The sequence below is a fragment of the Brassica napus genome, chromosome A3 (genome assembly GCF_020379485.1).
Source record: "Brassica napus cultivar Da-Ae chromosome A3, Da-Ae, whole genome shotgun sequence".
Taxonomy (NCBI): Eukaryota; Viridiplantae; Streptophyta; class Magnoliopsida; order Brassicales; family Brassicaceae; genus Brassica; species Brassica napus.
The window spans coordinates 5,002,199-5,018,811 of NC_063436.1; the positions used below are offsets into that span (position 1 = coordinate 5,002,199).

At 40.0% G+C, this 16,613-nt stretch overlaps 4 protein-coding genes across 6 annotated transcripts; 1 reads left to right on the top strand and 3 right to left on the bottom strand.

Moving 5' to 3' along the window:
- Window positions 1–116: 116 nt before the first annotated feature.
- On the bottom strand, window positions 117–2,133 carry LOC106435652. The gene is made up of 5 exons (XM_013876565.3): window positions 1,988–2,133; window positions 1,737–1,834; window positions 1,521–1,668; window positions 578–1,420; window positions 117–401 (listed from the first exon to the last, which is right to left on the bottom strand). The coding sequence occupies exons 2-5, from the start codon at window positions 1,765–1,767 to the stop codon at window positions 290–292; spliced, it is 1,134 nt and encodes a 377-aa protein (XP_013732019.1). The 5' UTR covers window positions 1,768–1,834; window positions 1,988–2,133; the 3' UTR covers window positions 117–289.
- Window positions 2,134–2,485: 352 nt separating this feature from the next.
- Window positions 2,486–6,973, bottom strand: BNAA03G09880D (YTH domain-containing protein ECT1). Its single transcript, XM_013876548.3, has 7 exons — window positions 5,049–6,973; window positions 4,755–4,916; window positions 4,591–4,667; window positions 4,223–4,513; window positions 3,360–3,863; window positions 3,067–3,279; window positions 2,486–2,968 (listed from the first exon to the last, which is right to left on the bottom strand). Exons 1-7 carry the CDS (start codon window positions 5,098–5,100, stop codon window positions 2,735–2,737), a joined length of 1,533 nt encoding a protein of 510 aa, XP_013732002.1. The 5' UTR covers window positions 5,101–6,973; the 3' UTR covers window positions 2,486–2,734.
- Window positions 6,974–8,509: 1,536 nt separating this feature from the next.
- Window positions 8,510–11,516, top strand: LOC106435627 (probably inactive leucine-rich repeat receptor-like protein kinase At5g58150). Its single transcript, XM_013876539.3, has one exon. It carries the CDS (start codon window positions 8,994–8,996, stop codon window positions 11,313–11,315), a length of 2,322 nt encoding a protein of 773 aa, XP_013731993.1. The 5' UTR covers window positions 8,510–8,993; the 3' UTR covers window positions 11,316–11,516.
- A 29-nt stretch (window positions 11,517–11,545) lies between these two features.
- Window positions 11,546–16,588, bottom strand: LOC106435600 (phototropin-2-like). Of its 3 annotated transcripts, XM_022713427.2 has the most exons (22): window positions 16,479–16,588; window positions 15,706–16,219; window positions 15,437–15,619; window positions 15,258–15,349; window positions 14,962–15,172; window positions 14,628–14,850; window positions 14,466–14,536; window positions 14,285–14,391; window positions 14,164–14,213; window positions 13,967–14,071; window positions 13,827–13,886; window positions 13,659–13,748; window positions 13,503–13,579; window positions 13,331–13,415; window positions 13,171–13,251; window positions 12,983–13,086; window positions 12,790–12,839; window positions 12,565–12,671; window positions 12,345–12,476; window positions 12,062–12,226; window positions 11,832–11,972; window positions 11,546–11,742 (listed from the first exon to the last, which is right to left on the bottom strand). In XM_022713427.2, the coding sequence occupies exons 2-22, from the start codon at window positions 16,191–16,193 to the stop codon at window positions 11,620–11,622; spliced, it is 2,745 nt and encodes a 914-aa protein (XP_022569148.1). In that variant the 5' UTR covers window positions 16,194–16,219; window positions 16,479–16,588; the 3' UTR covers window positions 11,546–11,619. The 3 variants fall into 3 exon arrangements, with proteins under 3 accessions (XP_022569148.1, XP_013731964.1, XP_013731977.1); XM_013876510.3 differs by lacking the exon at window positions 16,479–16,588 and having other exon boundaries at window positions 15,706–16,449; XM_013876523.3 differs by lacking the exon at window positions 16,479–16,588 and having other exon boundaries at window positions 11,546–11,753; window positions 15,706–16,449.
- Window positions 16,589–16,613: the final 25 nt, after the last annotated feature.

The window sequence follows — 16,613 nt, forward strand, 5'->3', positions numbered from 1 at the left end:
AGGAGTCAGTTTGATATCTCTGAGTATGTGTCTATGGAGTACAAGCACGTACCTTTATAGCTATCTTCGTCTAGTCTTGTTATCTATGACCTTATCTATCAATATTGCTTGCTATAAGATAAAATCTTTGTGTATTTCTTTGGTATTGTAACCTTGTTGAACCGACTTTTTCACAAAACGTTCTACCACAAAACATATAGCCTCTACAAAATGGTCAAAAGGAACAAGCGGTTTCTTAAGTTTCTGCACTAAAGTAGCTATTTCACCTCCTTGATGATATCTAGTTTATCTACCCTTTCCTCCAAAAGTTGGCAAATCCTTTCGCAAATGAAACTATACTGCTCCAAGCACTTGAATTTTCTCCTGTTTTGACCTCACCATCCCCTTCCTCTGGAACTTGTCTGCAAAAAGAACATAAGTACAAGAATTCAAAGTGACGCTATGCCAATACGATCAGCTTCAACTGATTTGTTTCTATGACTTAAACACAAGAGAACCCATCAAATGAACTAAGTTATTCTGTATAATGTAAGTATCCAATCAGCTAGGGAGAGACCTAGTTTTATGCACATGATACCTGGTCTCAGTAGGTAAAACATTGGCTGAAGCCGCACCTCCTTCATGACAGTCTTCTGCTTTCGGCTCTTGGCTACCTAAGTGCGTCAAATTTCTTTCTTCCTTAGTCTCTGAATTCTTTAGACATTCCTCTGATAGCATCGACGGTTGACTGTCGGGGAGAAGAGTACTGCCACCACATTTACTGTCAACGTCATTTTGAGGACGAGCTGTCTCTGTTTCTCCTTTGAGATGTGTTGCAGGCAAAACATTGGCTTCTTCAAGATGGTCTGCTTTAGGCTCAGGATTAACTAACTGCGTCAATATTCCCTCATCCGCAGTCTCAGAGTTCTTTAGACACTCCTCAGCTACCTTCAACGTTTGACTTTCTGGAAGTTGAGGACTGTCATCACATATACTGTCAACGTCATTGCTAGGAGGAGCTGTCTCGGTTTCTCTTGTGCCATGTGTAGTCAAAACATTGGCTTCTTGAAGATGGTCTGCTTTAGGCTCTTGACTAGCTATCTGTGTCAATGATCCCTCTTCCTCAGTCTCTGAGTTCTTCAAACATTCCTCTGCTACCTTCAACGTTTGAATTTTTGGAGGACTGCCATCACATTTACTGTCAACATCTTTGTCCAGAGAAGCTGTCACGGTTTCACTTCTGACATGAGAAGGCTCTAATGTATGATCCTGCTTCAGTGAGGAAGCATCATTTGCTATAGAAGCAGGGACTCGTGAGATTGGTGCATTTGGTCTGAGTTTAAGCTCTTGGAGGATATCTCTGACAACGTAATAACCGCCTCCCACTTCCTTGACAGTAACCTTCAATGTAGGGAACTTTCCAGCATTAGCTGCTCTGTATCTGCATACAAGACAGTAGATATCTATCTAGTCAAGTCGACATACATAAGAGAAGCATAATAAACAAACATAAACGAAAGCCAATGGAGGATGAATTTTACTTGGAGACAAAAGACTCAACCACAAGTCGTCGATCATCTCTCGATAGTCTTTTAGAAGGCTTGGAGGTTGTTAAAGACTGAGAAACAGCAGGAGAGCTGTAGAGCCTTGGAAGCCGTAGGAGATGAGCGTTTCTGCGCGTAGCAGACACTGCAAACAAAACATATAATCAGTCCAGACATTTTGAACGAAACAAATGAGTAGCTAATGTTACTTACATGTGAGTTGTTTAAGATGCTTCAGAATCATCACTGCACACTCAGTCGTTTACGAAGATAGAAACTCCGACAACAAGTCCATAACTTGATTCCGTTTCCTTAAACATGAGAAGAAAAACTTCGATTGAGATTCTCAAAATACTATTACGATTATTGTAGCAACTGATCAAAGTAGAGTTTTAGTTTCTATAATTCATCTTATGAGTATCTGAGCTTTGGATCGAGACAGAAAAGACCTTTAAGAGACTCACCTCCAGATACGAATCAATCACCACCGTCGGAGACCAAGAAGGTTGCAGGGGTTTAAGAGGAGACACTAAAAACACGGCGAAGACGACAAGTAGGGTTCCGGTTTCGTCTGTACTTTTCAGAAATAGATCGGGACCTTAAACTAAATGGGCTCGTTCCTCTGGCCCATCGAATTTTCTCTATTTTGCGTGCCCGTAAAGTAATTTATCCTTTTTATTGCGGTGGGCCCCACAAAAAAAAGGAAGCTCTCCAACAGTACGAGCCGGTCTTGAATCGTTGTATTTATTTGTCCCCTTTTGATATTCATCTATATCCTAGAAAGTAGAAGCTATGCTTATACAGAATAAGAAGATCAATATATCAACACAATAAAAAGGTGTAAGAGATTCAAGAGGAAATAACGCCTCCGACAACAGCAATTCCGACAAGAGAAACAGACCAGAAGTATTCTGTTCGTTTCGAGGGGAAAAAGAAACATGTTATCATGTCAACTCTATGGCTTTGTTGCTTATCTTAGTTATCTTCATATTCATATGCTGAATCCGATTACAATAGAGATGTAGTAGCTAAGATGTTCACAGATGGAAAAAAACGCATAATGCTACAAAAGTACAAGGAAATGGATTGGTTATCTTTCAGACATTTTAGTATAAACTCCCAACCAAGAAAAAACAAAACATAAAACCTCCCTTTTTTACCAAAAGAATGCTTCTAGCTACTATCTGCTGCAGCTGCATCTATCATCTACATCAGGTCTTCTCTTTCAAGTCTTCTTTCTCCCCCTCCTTTCCATCTTCTACTGAGACAGCCTGAAGACGTTCTGATAACTGTTCCACACAAGAGGTCTCTTGTTTCCTCCCTCCATCTTCTCCCACCTTTTGACTCTCTCTTTCATCATAGTAGTCGAAATCATCGAGAATTGATGTATGTGCCTCGTATTCTTTGAATATTCTCAGCATCTCAATCCCTTGACGTAGCTTCACCTGTTACAACATTTCATCAAATCAACTAAGTCACTTCCGCCCTAATTAAATGTTCATAAGACAACACATGCAAGGTTATGACATAAGCAAGTACACACCTCCTGAGAGTCTCGGCTGTGTGTCACCGGCTTGTTGTCATTGTTTTGCAAGAGAACATGACTAAACCGGTTATTCGGTACATCTTTCACAATATGCCACCTCACTGGGAACTGCCCATTCCACTTGCCTTGCTGCCAGTAAGCAGCATCCTTTTCAAAATCTACAGGTCCAACCATTTCCGCAACACCACAGAATTGTCCACTAGCATTTACCTGCAACATTCAAACTCTAGTTAAGCTTACTATTCAAGATTATCTTCTTATATATGAAGAAAACTTATCAAAAGCCATACCGAAAAGAAGAGAAAGATTGGACACTTTCCACCCATCTTCTCAGCATCTCCATAAGCAGTATCTAATTTCTTGTTGCCATGTGGAGTGCTGGCCCAGACATTATACTTGATGCTTCTGTGGACATTGTCTTCACTAAACGACTTGACGATAAAGAATCTAGCATTCTTATAATCTGTCTCAAATTCTGGATGGTTGTACAAACTGGGGTTTGTTCCAGCTGTGCTTGAATCATTTGTTGCATCACCAGCAGAAGAGATAAGTCCAGAACCGTTCTTGCTCTTTACCCTGGTGAACGATCTTGGTCCTCGATTACCATAGAGATCACTGGTGGTAAGTACAGAGCTGTACTGATTTTCACGCCTTTTACCAATGTCAGAGGCTAATCTGACTGGATTATCAGCTTCATGGTATGAGGCAATAGAGCTTGGACTCTGGTAAGATCCTACAGGATAATATCCTCCCAAAGAAGAGCTTGAAGAAATTCCATTCCCATGTAACGGTAACTGATACAAGGTACCAAAAAAAGTTGTGATAAGCCATAAAACTGTGAAGTAACATGAATTAAATGAGTATGCCAAAGCTACCTTTCTCTGAAACCTTTAAATGGAATAAAAAACTTAATATTGAGAACAACAAAATTTTAATGGTACTTCTCAATTTTGTGTTTGTATATTTTCATAGTTTTGCAGGGAAAAGCTGACGAGATGGACTCGCAGAACCTCCCTAGTGATATTTTATTGCAGTGACACTTAATGCAATTTATTTATTTTGAAAACAAACTTTTACCTAACCAAAAGATGTGTACATGAGCCACATAAATTTATTTTTAACAAAAGAGGCAAATAGAAAGAGTAATAATAACCTGTGAAGCATCATGGTCGTATGGCCCAAGTATACCCATCGCTTGAGGATATGTTAAAGAGTTGGCCCCTTGATTCCCAGATAAGTTGCCTCCCCCATATCCATCAAAAGGTATCATATAAGCAGATGTTGGGTCGTTTCCACCACCAAATTCTGAGTGGCTAAAATGCATCCCAAACTGTGGGTAATAAGCTGGGGAGAATGGGATTTGGCCCTCCAACATCATAGACGGGTAAGGGTTGTAAGCAAAACCAGGTTGGTACATAAGAGACGAATCTTCATTGTAGACAACCTGAGAAGAACAAAAAAAAAAGATTATATAACAAGAGAGCAAGATAGAGAAGATATAATAGAGGAAGTCATACAAACCTGTGGGATATGCAGACCTTCAGGGGAAGTAGCATAAAGTGGATAACCATCCCAAGCATTGATGCCTTGAGGATAACCTAGAAATCAATAATGCAAATTGAGCACTCACAGTACCAACATTGTTTTATTTTAACATAGGAAGAGGAGAGAGAAGACATAATCACCAGAATGTGCAACATTCCAACCGTAAGGATAGAGATTGGTAGGGTTTTGATAATACAGGGAGGGATCAGGAGGATGAGCAAGGGAAGTAGAAGAAGAAGAAGAAGAAGAGACAATCCTTTCATCTCCAGGAGATATCTGCTGCTCAACGAAGCCCTTGACGCCTGCGCGAAATCAACATAACTCGTTAACGAACAATTTCGAGAGAAATTAACGGCTCTCTCTAGGGTTTTGGTCCAATTAGGGATTTTGTTCATTGCGATAGAGAGAGAGAGCAGAGGAAAGGAAGAGTGTACCGGAAGAGACGGTTCCGTTGTGCTGGTTTCTGGAAGAAGCGGGATGATCCATTGAAGAAGAGGGAAGAGATATCTGAGAGAGCGAGAGAGATAGGAAAAGGTTTTTCTCTTTTTAAAAAGACTTCTTTGCATCACTGTCGCGGGGCCCAGTATTTAAGGATTCGCTTTTTGTTTTTTTTTAAGGCGGTTTGTGTTTCAATGTCCCCAACCAATCACTACAATTCGAACCACTCGCGTCGTTTCGGTTTTTCTCATTTCGCGCGTTGGCTCATTTGTAAAAAATAAAGGAAAAAAGTTTCTCAGCTACACCAAGTATGGTATAATATGGTGAAAAACATCTGAAGTATCAAAATATGTCAATACCATCACAAACTATATGATAATACATGTCACATGTACCAACAAAATAATTATATGGTGTAAACTACATAAATGGTTTTAATTGATTTTGTGGTTTATTAATGGGGTCAATTGGTAATTAACAAAAATTTAATTAAAACCCTATGAACCTGACCCACACTAAGTCTACGAACCCGACCAAACATAAAGAACATGAATTCACCCAAAAATTGTGAAAGAGCCAAGGATGAGACAGAACATCAAGAACAATGGTCGTTGCTCCAGAGATGGAGATTTAGTCACCTGTGAAGTGAAATCAATGAAGGAGGAAGAAGAGTGTAGAAGCTGCGACTCGAGCCCTGTTTCAGTTCTTGATTATGTTCGAGTAACTCCGGAACGTGGTTGATAACTCTTCATATTCAAAATTGAGATATCATATCAGCTTTTGGGTTATTTTCTTGTGTTAAAAGTATATTTTTTCCCTTGTAACAGAGAACATTTCAAGAAGATGGTTATCCTCAGTACTCGAATCTGGTATGAGCAATGAAACAATTCAAGAAGATCACACTCTAATGACGAACAGACCAAGAGAGTCACAAATCCGAGTTCATGACTACCAAGAGATGTCGCACATGATTTGCAGACTCACTGTATCCGAGCTTGAAGAGTCAAACTGAGTTTACAGAGAAGCTTCAAAGCTCGAAAAGTTGGAAGGAGGAAACAGAGAACACAGTCTCACCGTAACATAGTGACTATTTACCAAGAATTAAAAGAAAGGAAGTTAATTTACTCTTTGTGAATATTAAAGAATCAAAGAAGTGAAGTGAGTTAAGTTTTTTTTTTTGGTTTTAGAAACCTTAATCACCTGTTTTTTCTATGTAGACAAGATAGAGACAAAAAAACTCTCTTTTGTTCCCAAGATTTTTTTTTTATTCTTATTCTAAAGAAAGAAACATTTAAAACAACAAATGTAATAGATTAGCAACGACTTCAGAAATTTAAAAAGCTCTTCCTTTTGTTCTTTTGCTTCTTGTTAATGATGTTTCAAAACTTTGTTTCAAGCAAAGGTCTGTTCTGTCTCCATGTATGACTGCTTTATCCAAACCGGAGCTACCCTTGTCTCATGCGGCTCTTTCACCAACGGCTCCCCCATATCTGGAAACGAAATGATATTGTTAGGGTTCGCAATCTCTGTCGATCTCTTTCTCTTGCTCTCTCTGTCTCTTTCTCTCCTACCGTGTTAAAAAATCCCCAAATCAATTGTCTTTTACGAATACTAAAATTGTAGTCCTCTCATTTTCGGGTTAAGTCATGTTCTTTATGTTTGGTCGGATTCATAGACTTAGTGTGGGTTGGGTTCTTAGGTTTTTAATTAAGTTTTTGTTAATTACCGATTGACCCCATCAATAAATCACAAAATCAATTAAAACCATTTATGTAGTTTACACCATATAATTATTTTGTTTGTACATGTGGTATGTATTATCATATAGTTGGTGATGGTATTGACATATTTTAATATTTCAGATGTTTTTCACCATATTACACCATACTTGGTGTAGCTTAGAAACTTTTTTCCAAAAATAAAATAAAAATGCGACGGACGATCATTTTTCTATCGGAAACGATTCTAGGAGAAGTTCGAACCCGTTTCTAATCTTAAAATTTCTATCCTTACTATTTTCATGAAATTTCAAAGATAAAGAGAGTGCAATCCCTGTAAAATAATTCATAAAAACTGGATCTATATATTAGCGTTGTTAACGAAATGAAAAGATGTTATCTTTATAATAAGATTTGCTATTAATAGAAAAAAATATAAAGAAATCATATTTTTACCTCTAAATAAGTTTTCTCTATACTTTTTTTTAAATAAGAAATTTTATTATTTAAGTTATATATTTTAGCAAAATCAACTATATAATAGAAATAACAATTTAAGAGAAAATTAAAAGATGTACATTGAAGATGCTCTAAAAATATAAAAAAAAAAGATCTATGTATATCAAGAAATTACAATTATATAAAAGAAATATACATAAATCAATTACAATGATCAAATTACTCTTGAATATCTCAAATACTTTTCCTCAGAACATATGGTGCTTAGAAGTATGAAGAATTTGTTGTCCAAAAAAAAAAAAAAAGTATGAAGAATTTTTATTTTCATGCAGCAGTGTCTTCTCCGGTGGCTCCTTCATTTATTGATCTAATCCATTTATCTTTGTTGTCTTTGTCTCCTTAACTTGTTGCTCCAAGGACAAGGGCTTCAGGCTTTCTTTATCTAAGGACAAGGACAACCACTAGCTAGATTTAAACATTTTTGAAAACACATTGTTTCCCATTAAGCAAAACATAAGTTTTGTATATGCATACCTTGTTCAAAAGGGCACTTAGCTGGATCTTCACCAAAGCATCCACGTTTCTTCCATGTAGGACATAATTAATTTTTTTATGACCAAGTTCTCATATCCAATGAAACACATTGTTTCCCACGTTCCTTTTTGAATCTGTTAAAATGGTGTTTGATGTTGTGTGTTGTATCCAGGAAGAAGAGGAAGAATAAAAGGTCAGTTGGCGCGTTTTTACGACTTGGATCGCTCCGTTCCACGGGATTTGTCACGTGTCTTCTCATCTACAAAAGAACCGTCATTTGATCTCTACGAGTCAGTTCATATTAATGGGCTTTTCATCTAGGCTCGGTATAAAGCCCATTTACGCAAAAGAGCAAAACTCAAGTCTTTGTCACTGCTCTGCTCTGCTCTGTTTAGTTCGGACAGAGTCTGAATTCTAACTTATAACAGAACAGGTCTGTGTAAAAACCTCAAATCTTGCACAATTTTTTTGTTTGCTTCGAATTTTCTAATGGCGGTGTAGCGTTGAACTTTCAGACTTCAAACCCTATCAAAAACAACTTCTACTAACTGTTGGAGATCTGTTTTGGCATAAAGTTTAACTTAAAATAGTAAGGTTCTGCTATTTTCACTCAGAAAATGAAACCACTGAAAAAAATGAACTTCTTATTTTGGCGCATGTTTAGGCGTTTGTTTAGGGATTAATGAGATGAATGATTCCAAGGGGAGGGGGCGTGACAGAGTCAAAATAAAAAAGGTGTGAAACCACTGAAAAAGGGTGTGATATTTTTAACACTAGAGAGAAGAAACCCACCAAATCCTCTCTCTCTGCGGAAATGAGAGACCACAACCACCCACTCTCCCACTCAAACCAAATCCATTTGACAACTTTGGGATTTCAAACTCTGAGACAGATTCCATTTACTCTCTCTACCAAAAAGAAGAAAAAGAAAAAAACTTTACCTAATTACAAATCTTTTTTTTGACTTTCAAAGACTCTCTCTCTCCTCTCTATAGGAGGATACAGCCAAACTCACTCTGAACTCTCTCCTCCAAAAACCTTTTCAACCCCTTATCTTCTTTCTGACTAACCTCTGGTTTCTTGAAGCTGTTCACGTGAAAAGGTATCTAAAATGTATTCCAAACCATCACATCTCTCCACCTCGTGATTCCATTATGTCATTCACACAGTCTGTCTTCTCTCTGAGAATCTGAGATCATCCTCACCCACCTTTCTCCAAACTCCAAAAACATGGGCCGCTTGTGTATATGGAGAACTCTCATTCTCCTCTCCCTCTTCGTCAAGCAAGCCAAGAGCCAAGATCCCAACACTGACGCCTCTCATCTCTCTAACTTCTTCAACCAAATGAGTTCTTCTTCACCCAAAGCTCACACATTTTCTTCGTTATGTTCTTCGCCAGGAGTAGTCTGCGACAGACAAAAACAGAACATCCTCTACTTCTCAGCTTCCGGGTCGGACCTATCCGGTCCCATCCCCGACAACACCATCGGCAAAATGAGAAAGCTCCAATCTTTAGATCTCAGCCGCAACAAAATCACCTCTCTCCCTTCAGACCTCTGGAGTCTAGACTCCCTCAAGCATCTCAACCTCTCCTCCAACCTTATCTCCGACCCTCTCCCCAGCAACATCGGCAACTTCGTCTCGCTCCAGACCCTCGATCTCTCTTTCAACACCTTCTCCGGCGAAATCCCCGCTTCCATAAGCTCCCTCGTCGGCCTCACAGCTCTCGACCTCAGCAACAACGCCTTTCAGTCTGTTCTCCCTCCGGGACTTCTCAATTGCAGATCTTTAGTCTCCATCGACCTCTCCTCGAATCGCCTCACCGGGTCTCTCCCTGCTGAGTTCGGTTCTGCATTCCCGGAGCTGAAAAGTCTGAATCTTTCGCGTAATCTGTTCCAAGGCTCGGTGAACGGAGTCTTGCGTGGAAACGTGGAGACAGTTGATCTCAGTAAAAATCGCTTTGATGGGCATGTATTGCATTTAATAGCTGGACGTAAACACAACTTGTCTGGTTTAATTTATCTTGACTTGTCTGAGAATGGCTTTGTGGGGCATATACTTAACGGTTTGAGTTCAGCTCATAAGCTGGGACACCTCAACCTCGCGTCTAATCGTTTCAGAGTACAAGAGTTCCCACAAATTTTAAAGCTTTCAGGTTTATATTATCTGAATCTGTCAAGAACCAATCTGGCAGGTTCCATTCCTAGTGGAATCACTCAGCTGAGTCAGCTCAAGGTTCTTGATCTCTCCTACAATAACCTCAATGGGAATGTACCTTTGTTACCTCTCAAGAACATTGAAGTACTTGATCTCTCGCTCAACAAGCTAGACGGAGACATTCCGAGGACGGTTCTGGAGAAGCTCCCTGTGATGGAGAGGTTTAACTTCTCTTTCAACAATCTAACCTTTTGTGACCCTAACCTCTCACAAGGGATGATTCAGACATCCTTCATTGGCTCCACAAACAACTGCCCCTTTGCTGCAAAGCCAAATGTTTTAAAGGGAGAGAGTGTGAGCAAGAAGAAGACCGGGCTTAAGATTGGTTTGACTTTAGCTATCTCCATGGCGTTTTTACTTGTTGGTCTGTTGGTCATACTTGTGGCAATGAGAGGTAGAAGAAAATCAAGAACATGGGCGACGAAGCAAGCAGCGGAACCAAACTTGTTAGACCAAGGGGATTCATCAACTTATGTCCCTGTTGTGATGATTGACAAGCCGTTGATGAAGATGACGCTTGCTGACCTTAAGGCTGCGACTCTTAACTTTGATAGTGGCGCGTTGTTGTGGGAAAGCAAGTCTGGTCCTACTTATGAGGCGGTCTTACCCGGTGGATTCAGAGCAGCTTTGAAAGTTGTCTCAAGTGGAAGCACGTTGAGTGATCATGAAGCCTCGGTTACGTTTGAACGCCTTGCTCGAATCAATCATCCAAATCTTGTCCCGCTCTCTGGATACTGTATAGCTACAGAGCAAAGAATAGTGATCTACGAGCACCTAGAGTATGTAAACTTGCATACTTTACTTCACACCGCGGATGATGACTCTTTATCTTGGATACTCCGGCATAAAATAGCATTGGGGACGGCGAGGGCGTTGGCTTTTCTCCACCATGGCTGTATTCCTCCGGTGGTGCACGGAGAAGTGAAGGCTGGAACAATCTTCTTAGACTCTAGCCAGGAGCCTCAACTAGCAGAATTTGGTTTGGCCAAGCTCTTGAACGAGGGACTTCTCGGTGATTTAGACGGCTACACGCCAACAGAGCTGGAGGAACATGGCTCTCCTACATTAGAATCAGATGTGTACAGCTTTGGAGTTGTTCTGCTTGAGCTCGTGAGCGGGAAGAAGGCGGAATGGGACTTGGTGAATTGGGTGAGAGGGTTGGTGAGGCAAGGAGAAGGATCTAGTGCCATAGATCCGACGCTGCAAGGGACTGGTCCGGTGGAGCAGATTGCAGAAGCTGTGAAGATAGGCTACTTGTGCACGGCTGATCTATCATGGAAGCGACCCACAATGCAGCAGGTGGTTGGACTGCTCAAAGACATTTCGCCCTCATAGCGTCACAATTACATACTAACTTGGTTATAAAGGTTGTATTATATTGTTGATGATTTGGAGATTAGAAGTGGAAGGTTGTGTGATACTCTCTTAACATACTGTCACACTTGACAATACTAACATGGTCATAAAGTATGTATGTTCTATTTGTTGATCATTTGAAGATTTTAGTGTGAACATGAAAGAGTCATTTATGTCTGAGTGCACTATCTACATGTAAGCAACTAGAGAATACAACACCTTTGTTTTATTGAGAAGAAGAGTTTTGCAGTACAATGAGATTCAAAGGCACAAGAGTTGGTGTTTAAAAGAGATCAATGTCAATGTCCATAGAGTTCACAAGCACCCCATCATCTTCCCACTTTATATCTTTGGCTTTTGGATCTTTCTCTATTATACGCAATGGTGCATCCAATGGTGGAGGGACCTGCAACCACCCTACATACATTAGCCAAGAAAGACAAGTGTGTGACACGAGCTGATATATAAGAGCTATATTATATTAGGTAGTCCTACCATGTCCCGTATGAGAGGCCAATTGATCCCGCGGAAGAAAGCATGCTGCTTTATCTCATTTGCCCCACCTTTGGTACCTAACCGTTTTCTTGGATCTCTATTTAGTAACATGTTGATCAACTGTCTACCTACAAGACTTACCTGCACAAGCATATGGTTTTAAATTGGTTAAAAATATTCATTGGACGCATTGAGAGAGACACAGGTTGATTTTAAGATAGGTAGCTCACAGGGATACTGCTGGGGAAGGTGAGATCTTTGTGCAAGATGTTGGCAAATGTCTTCTGCCTATTCTTACCCCTGAAAGGTGTACGACCATAGAGCATCTCATACAACAAGATACCTAGTGCCCACCAATCTATAGCACTTGTATGACCAGCACCTGTGATAATCTCCTGAAATAATTAGGCAAACCATGAACACAATACTCAAAATCTTACACATTGAAGATGCAGCTGCAACCTAGCTATAAACGAAGATTTCAAGAGATAAACATTAAGTGCATCACCGTACAGGAGCAATGTATTCTTCAGTCCCAACGAAAGAGTTTGACTTGGTGATTGGTTCTGCAACGAATGTAGGTAATGGCCGACTCTTGGATGACGATGATCTCCTTCGTTTATTAGGTGCAGGTGGAACAATAAGCTGCACACACCATTATTCTCTTGATCATCACATTTCTTTATATTACCAATACAAATGGAATTGAACTATAAGAAAAATGGAGTTGAACCTGGGGTGTGCAGGACGTCATGAATGATAGATCAAAGTCTGCTAATACAATGTGTCCATCCTTCTTAAGCAGTATGTTTTCAGGCTTCAGGTCTCGGTATACTATTCCTGTTTTATGGACCATATATACAATGAAACTGCTTGTAAAAAGGATGAGGCTGCTCAAGGCGTGTGGCTAAATGTATGAGCAAGAGATGTTTAGGCCAACAGAGATAAGGACTATTACCTAAGCAATGAAGATATTCTAAGCCAATAACGACCTCTGCTGCATAGAACCTGATGAGAAAGAAATTGATTAAGAGTAACTCATGAGGTCATAGTGCCCCTATTTAGTCATTATACCGCACTGATATTTGCTTCTGACCAGTGTATCTTGTGATACACGTAATAAACATATGGATTGAAGAAGAATAGAGTACCTTGCTGAATCCTCCGACAAAAACTTCATGGGTTGTCTATCAAGCAATGCAAACAACTCTCCACCGGGGCAGAAGTCTGTAATCAAACAAACATGCGTAGATGTCTGAAGAAAGAAACAAAACGCTTTAGCAATGAGACGCAAGAACTGAACTGATACAAACAAAAAGAAAGAAAAAAACATATATACCTGAAAGGATGCGTAGAGAGTGGGAAGGAAAGGATGATCCAGAAGGGAAATGATTTCCCTTTCGATGCGTGCTCTGTGAGCCTGTATAAAACTGCACCTTGTCAATGAGAGAGATATAATATAAACTTCATTTTTTTGGAACTCATTCTCCATCACATACCTTGTTACGATTCAACATCATGGTTTTCTCCATTGCCTTCATGGCATACAACTCTCCTGTGCCTTTAAGTTCAACCAAATGGACACTTTGCAACCAATAAAAAATAGTAAAATCATTTAAGTATAAGGACAGTTTTGATTTCAAGTTTAAATGAATACAATGGAGATGGTACCTGCCAGTATCACCAGACCCCAAAGGTTTTACTGGCTTGAAATGATGTAGTCCCACTGTTTCTCCACCCGCTTGGATCTACAAAAGAGAATATTGCAATCAAAACAAGGATGACTGAGAAACAAAAGTCAAAAGTAATGTGGTTTTTGATGCATGCCTTTTGTATTGCTTTCCAGGAAGCACTCTCCTTTTTGTGAGGCATGGGATAGACAGGCTTTGAGTGTGCAGCCCATAGGTCTTCCGGCGTCTTAAGCACATTGAAAAATCCATTGAGTTTATATGTTTGACATCTTTTGTAAAGTAATCATGAATTAGTATACCTTACCATATTAGCATCTGGAAGTTCTCTGACAGCTTCATTTACATTTGTTGCTGTAGCTTTCACCTGGATTGTGACCAATGTGAGAGGCTCCTTTGATGGAGAAGACCATTTTTTAAAAGTGCAGTAGGTGATGAACCACGTACCAGTTTAGAACTCTGCATCTCAGTTCTCTCAGACAAACGGTTTCGGATGGGTTCCACATGGTCACTTCCATCAAGCTGCACACCTATGAAGTATTGAAGCTCTCCCTAATGATGAAAAAAACTCATGTAGTCAGCAAACACTTCACAGTATTCTTCCAAGGAACTGAATCTAGACATAACAATAATCTCATGGCGACCTTCTGATCACGCATAGGTTGCAAGTGGAATAAGTTCCAAAACTTCTTTCCTGCATTGATTTAGAGGTTTGATGAGCATACCAAATTGAAAAACTGAAAATGTTCAGCATCAGAAAACTACCGCTCTTAGTGTAGTTAATCAACTGTACAGTTATCTCCCTTTGATCTCTAATTGCGTCTCTTATCTTCTGGACAGTTGACTGATCTGTCTCTGGCCCCTGAAGAAACCTGAGACCAACAAATTTGCACAGATTCATATCACAACAATAAGAAAAACACATCCGAGAAGAATATTCACATACCGACAGTTCCTTCCCAAAATTTCCTCACGTGTATACTCTGTCAGTTCGAGAAAGCTGTCTGATGCAAATATCTGCATAGGAATCAGTTTGCATTATCATTTCAAGGTTACATGCTTACCACATGTATGCACCAAACACAGTAGCAGACTGAAATAAACATACAATGGGATTATCAGGAAGGCGAGGATCACTAATGACGAAATTCTTCTCTATGCGCTCAAGAGTGGTCGCTAGATCAATCCCTTGGCGTATATCCTTCTCTCTTTCTGAACGGTCCCAACTGTCTCTAGGCTCTATAACTTCTGTGCTCAGCATCAGCTCTTCAGGCTCCACACTAGGAACATCTTCATGTCTTTTATTCGAGCTAAGTGATTTGCTCTTTGACCTGCACATTGCATGAGGATTCATCAACATATCATTCAGGGTATACATGTACAGCTTCAGAAATAACTAACTAATCCATGTCAGTGGTTACACTTTTGTGAAAAAGGCTCACCTCGCTGGAGTAGAAACACGTCCAGGCGTTTTGACTGACATTGAAGCCTCATCTGATTGTATAGCTTGTCTACCAGGTGTAGTAGTAGTAGTAGCACTATCTGGCTTAACCATAACATCATTGCTCACGGAGTCGCGCACTTGAGACTTGCGATGCCTTATTGTTTGCACGACCTCTGTCATGGAATCCAAAGCTTTCTCCTTCTGGCGAGCTGATACCAATATCAAGAACAAGACATGTTAGCATTTTGTATATCGAAGTGTTAATTCTATAGAAAGATGTAGAGAAGCAGAAACCATCATATCGGATAAGGGACTTGGAGAGTCCATTAGGCCTCAATGCTTTATCGTTTACACCTTCTGTGTATTTGCTTACTTCAACCTGCATCCTGCATACAAACAATGCAAAAGAAGTGTGAAAAGGAATGATAGAGGAGACACTCGTTTAAATAAGGAAAAAAAAAACAGGAAGGTACCCAATGAACTTGATGGTGTTGCCTTGGTCATCCTTAATAGGAGTGATTGTGAGAAGATTCCAGAAGGGAGTTCCGTCCTTTTTGTAGTTTAAGATCCTTCCACAGTAACTCTTTCCATTCTTGACGCAATCTCTGATTTTGGCAACCTCTTTCTGGTCTGTTTCAGGCCCTTGCAGAAACCGGCTAAGCATGGGTTTCAAAAATCAATCTTATGCTAAGTAGCAATCATGGATGAAAGTAGAAAAAGACATATGAGAGGGGAAACGTACCAGTTTCTTCCAACAATTTCCTTGGAAGTGTAACCGGTCATGGTGAAGAATCCACTACTGGCATACACAATGGGACAGTGTGGCTGTGTAGCGTCAGAGACAACAAAGGTCTGCTGCAAGGTGGATAGAGCGGTTTTGAGCTCCTGGGATACTCTAGGGAAGGCTCCAGATTCAGAGGACGTTGATTCTTCCGATGACCTCCTAGACATCTTGCTTCGTTCAACTTCAGTAGACAGCTTGAAGCTAATGCCATTTTCACCTGGCTCCGGCTTAACAGCTGATAATCCCCACTCAGCAGTTCTCTCCGTTATCTTTGCAGAGTCTTGAAACTCCATCCACTTACTGCTGCTGCTGATTTTGCTGTTTCCATCGTAAGGCTTTGATGAAGAAGAAGATCCACTCGAGGGGTTGAAGACCTCAAGGGACCTGCGTTCACTTAATGGCTCCAAATCGGTGGAGGGAGAAGGACGGGCTCTTGGCATCTCCATATCGTTTCTTTAGAGTAATGAATTGGCTGTAAAATTCAAAACCAGACAAGTTTTAACAAAGAGTTAGGTAGATGGATGGGGAAATCACACCTGCAGGTACCGGGAACAGCCAATAAATGCCGTTAAAGTGATCAAGAAACACGTTAAAGAAGATGAAGTTGGTAATAAAATAAACAAAAAAAGAATTACTAGACGTGTAGCTTTATGAGCTGCAGCTCATGGATACATAGTAAATTGTTTTAAAAGGGGACAAAGAAACTCACAACTGCACTGAACCTAACTAACCTATGGTATGTTTTTTTTTCAAACAATCATGTTTATGAGGCTGCAAATGAGCGATAATGCGGAAGCCTGGGAGGATAGATATCGCTATCTTTATACAAAACTCACATGGACCCATCTCTCATATAAAAGGACCAC

What these genes read in the sequence shown, in the direction of transcription:
- LOC106435652 (XM_013876565.3), bottom strand. Translation starts at nt 1,767, where the DNA reads ATGATTCTGAAGCATCTTAAACAACTCACAT. An exon ending in GCATCTTAAACAACTCACAT is followed by an intron (nt 1,669 to 1,736) that starts GTAAGTAACATT and finishes TTTTGTTTGCAG; the next exon opens with TGTCTGCTACGCGCAGAAAC. An exon ending in GTTGAGTCTTTTGTCTCCAA is followed by an intron (nt 1,421 to 1,520) that starts GTAAAATTCATC and finishes TCTTGTATGCAG; the next exon opens with ATACAGAGCAGCTAATGCTG.
- BNAA03G09880D (XM_013876548.3), bottom strand. Translation starts at nt 5,100, where the DNA reads ATGGATCATCCCGCTTCTTCCAGAAACCAGCACAACGGAACCGTCTCT. An exon ending in TTGGAATGTTGCACATTCTG is followed by an intron (nt 4,668 to 4,754) that starts GTGATTATGTCT and finishes ATTGATTTCTAG; the next exon opens with GTTATCCTCAAGGCATCAAT. An exon ending in AAGGTCTGCATATCCCACAG is followed by an intron (nt 4,514 to 4,590) that starts GTTTGTATGACT and finishes TGTTCTTCTCAG; the next exon opens with GTTGTCTACAATGAAGATTC.
- LOC106435627 (XM_013876539.3), top strand. Translation starts at nt 8,994, where the DNA reads ATGGGCCGCTTGTGTATATGGAGAACTCTCATTCTCCTCTCCCTCTTC.
- LOC106435600 (XM_022713427.2), bottom strand. Translation starts at nt 16,193, where the DNA reads ATGGAGATGCCAAGAGCCCGTCCTTCTCCCTCCACCGATTTGGAGCCA. An exon ending in CGTGTTTCTACTCCAGCGAG is followed by an intron (nt 14,851 to 14,961) that starts GTGAGCCTTTTT and finishes TGCAATGTGCAG; the next exon opens with GTCAAAGAGCAAATCACTTA. An exon ending in GGGTCTGGTGATACTGGCAG is followed by an intron (nt 13,416 to 13,502) that starts GTACCATCTCCA and finishes TTGGTTGCAAAG; the next exon opens with TGTCCATTTGGTTGAACTTA.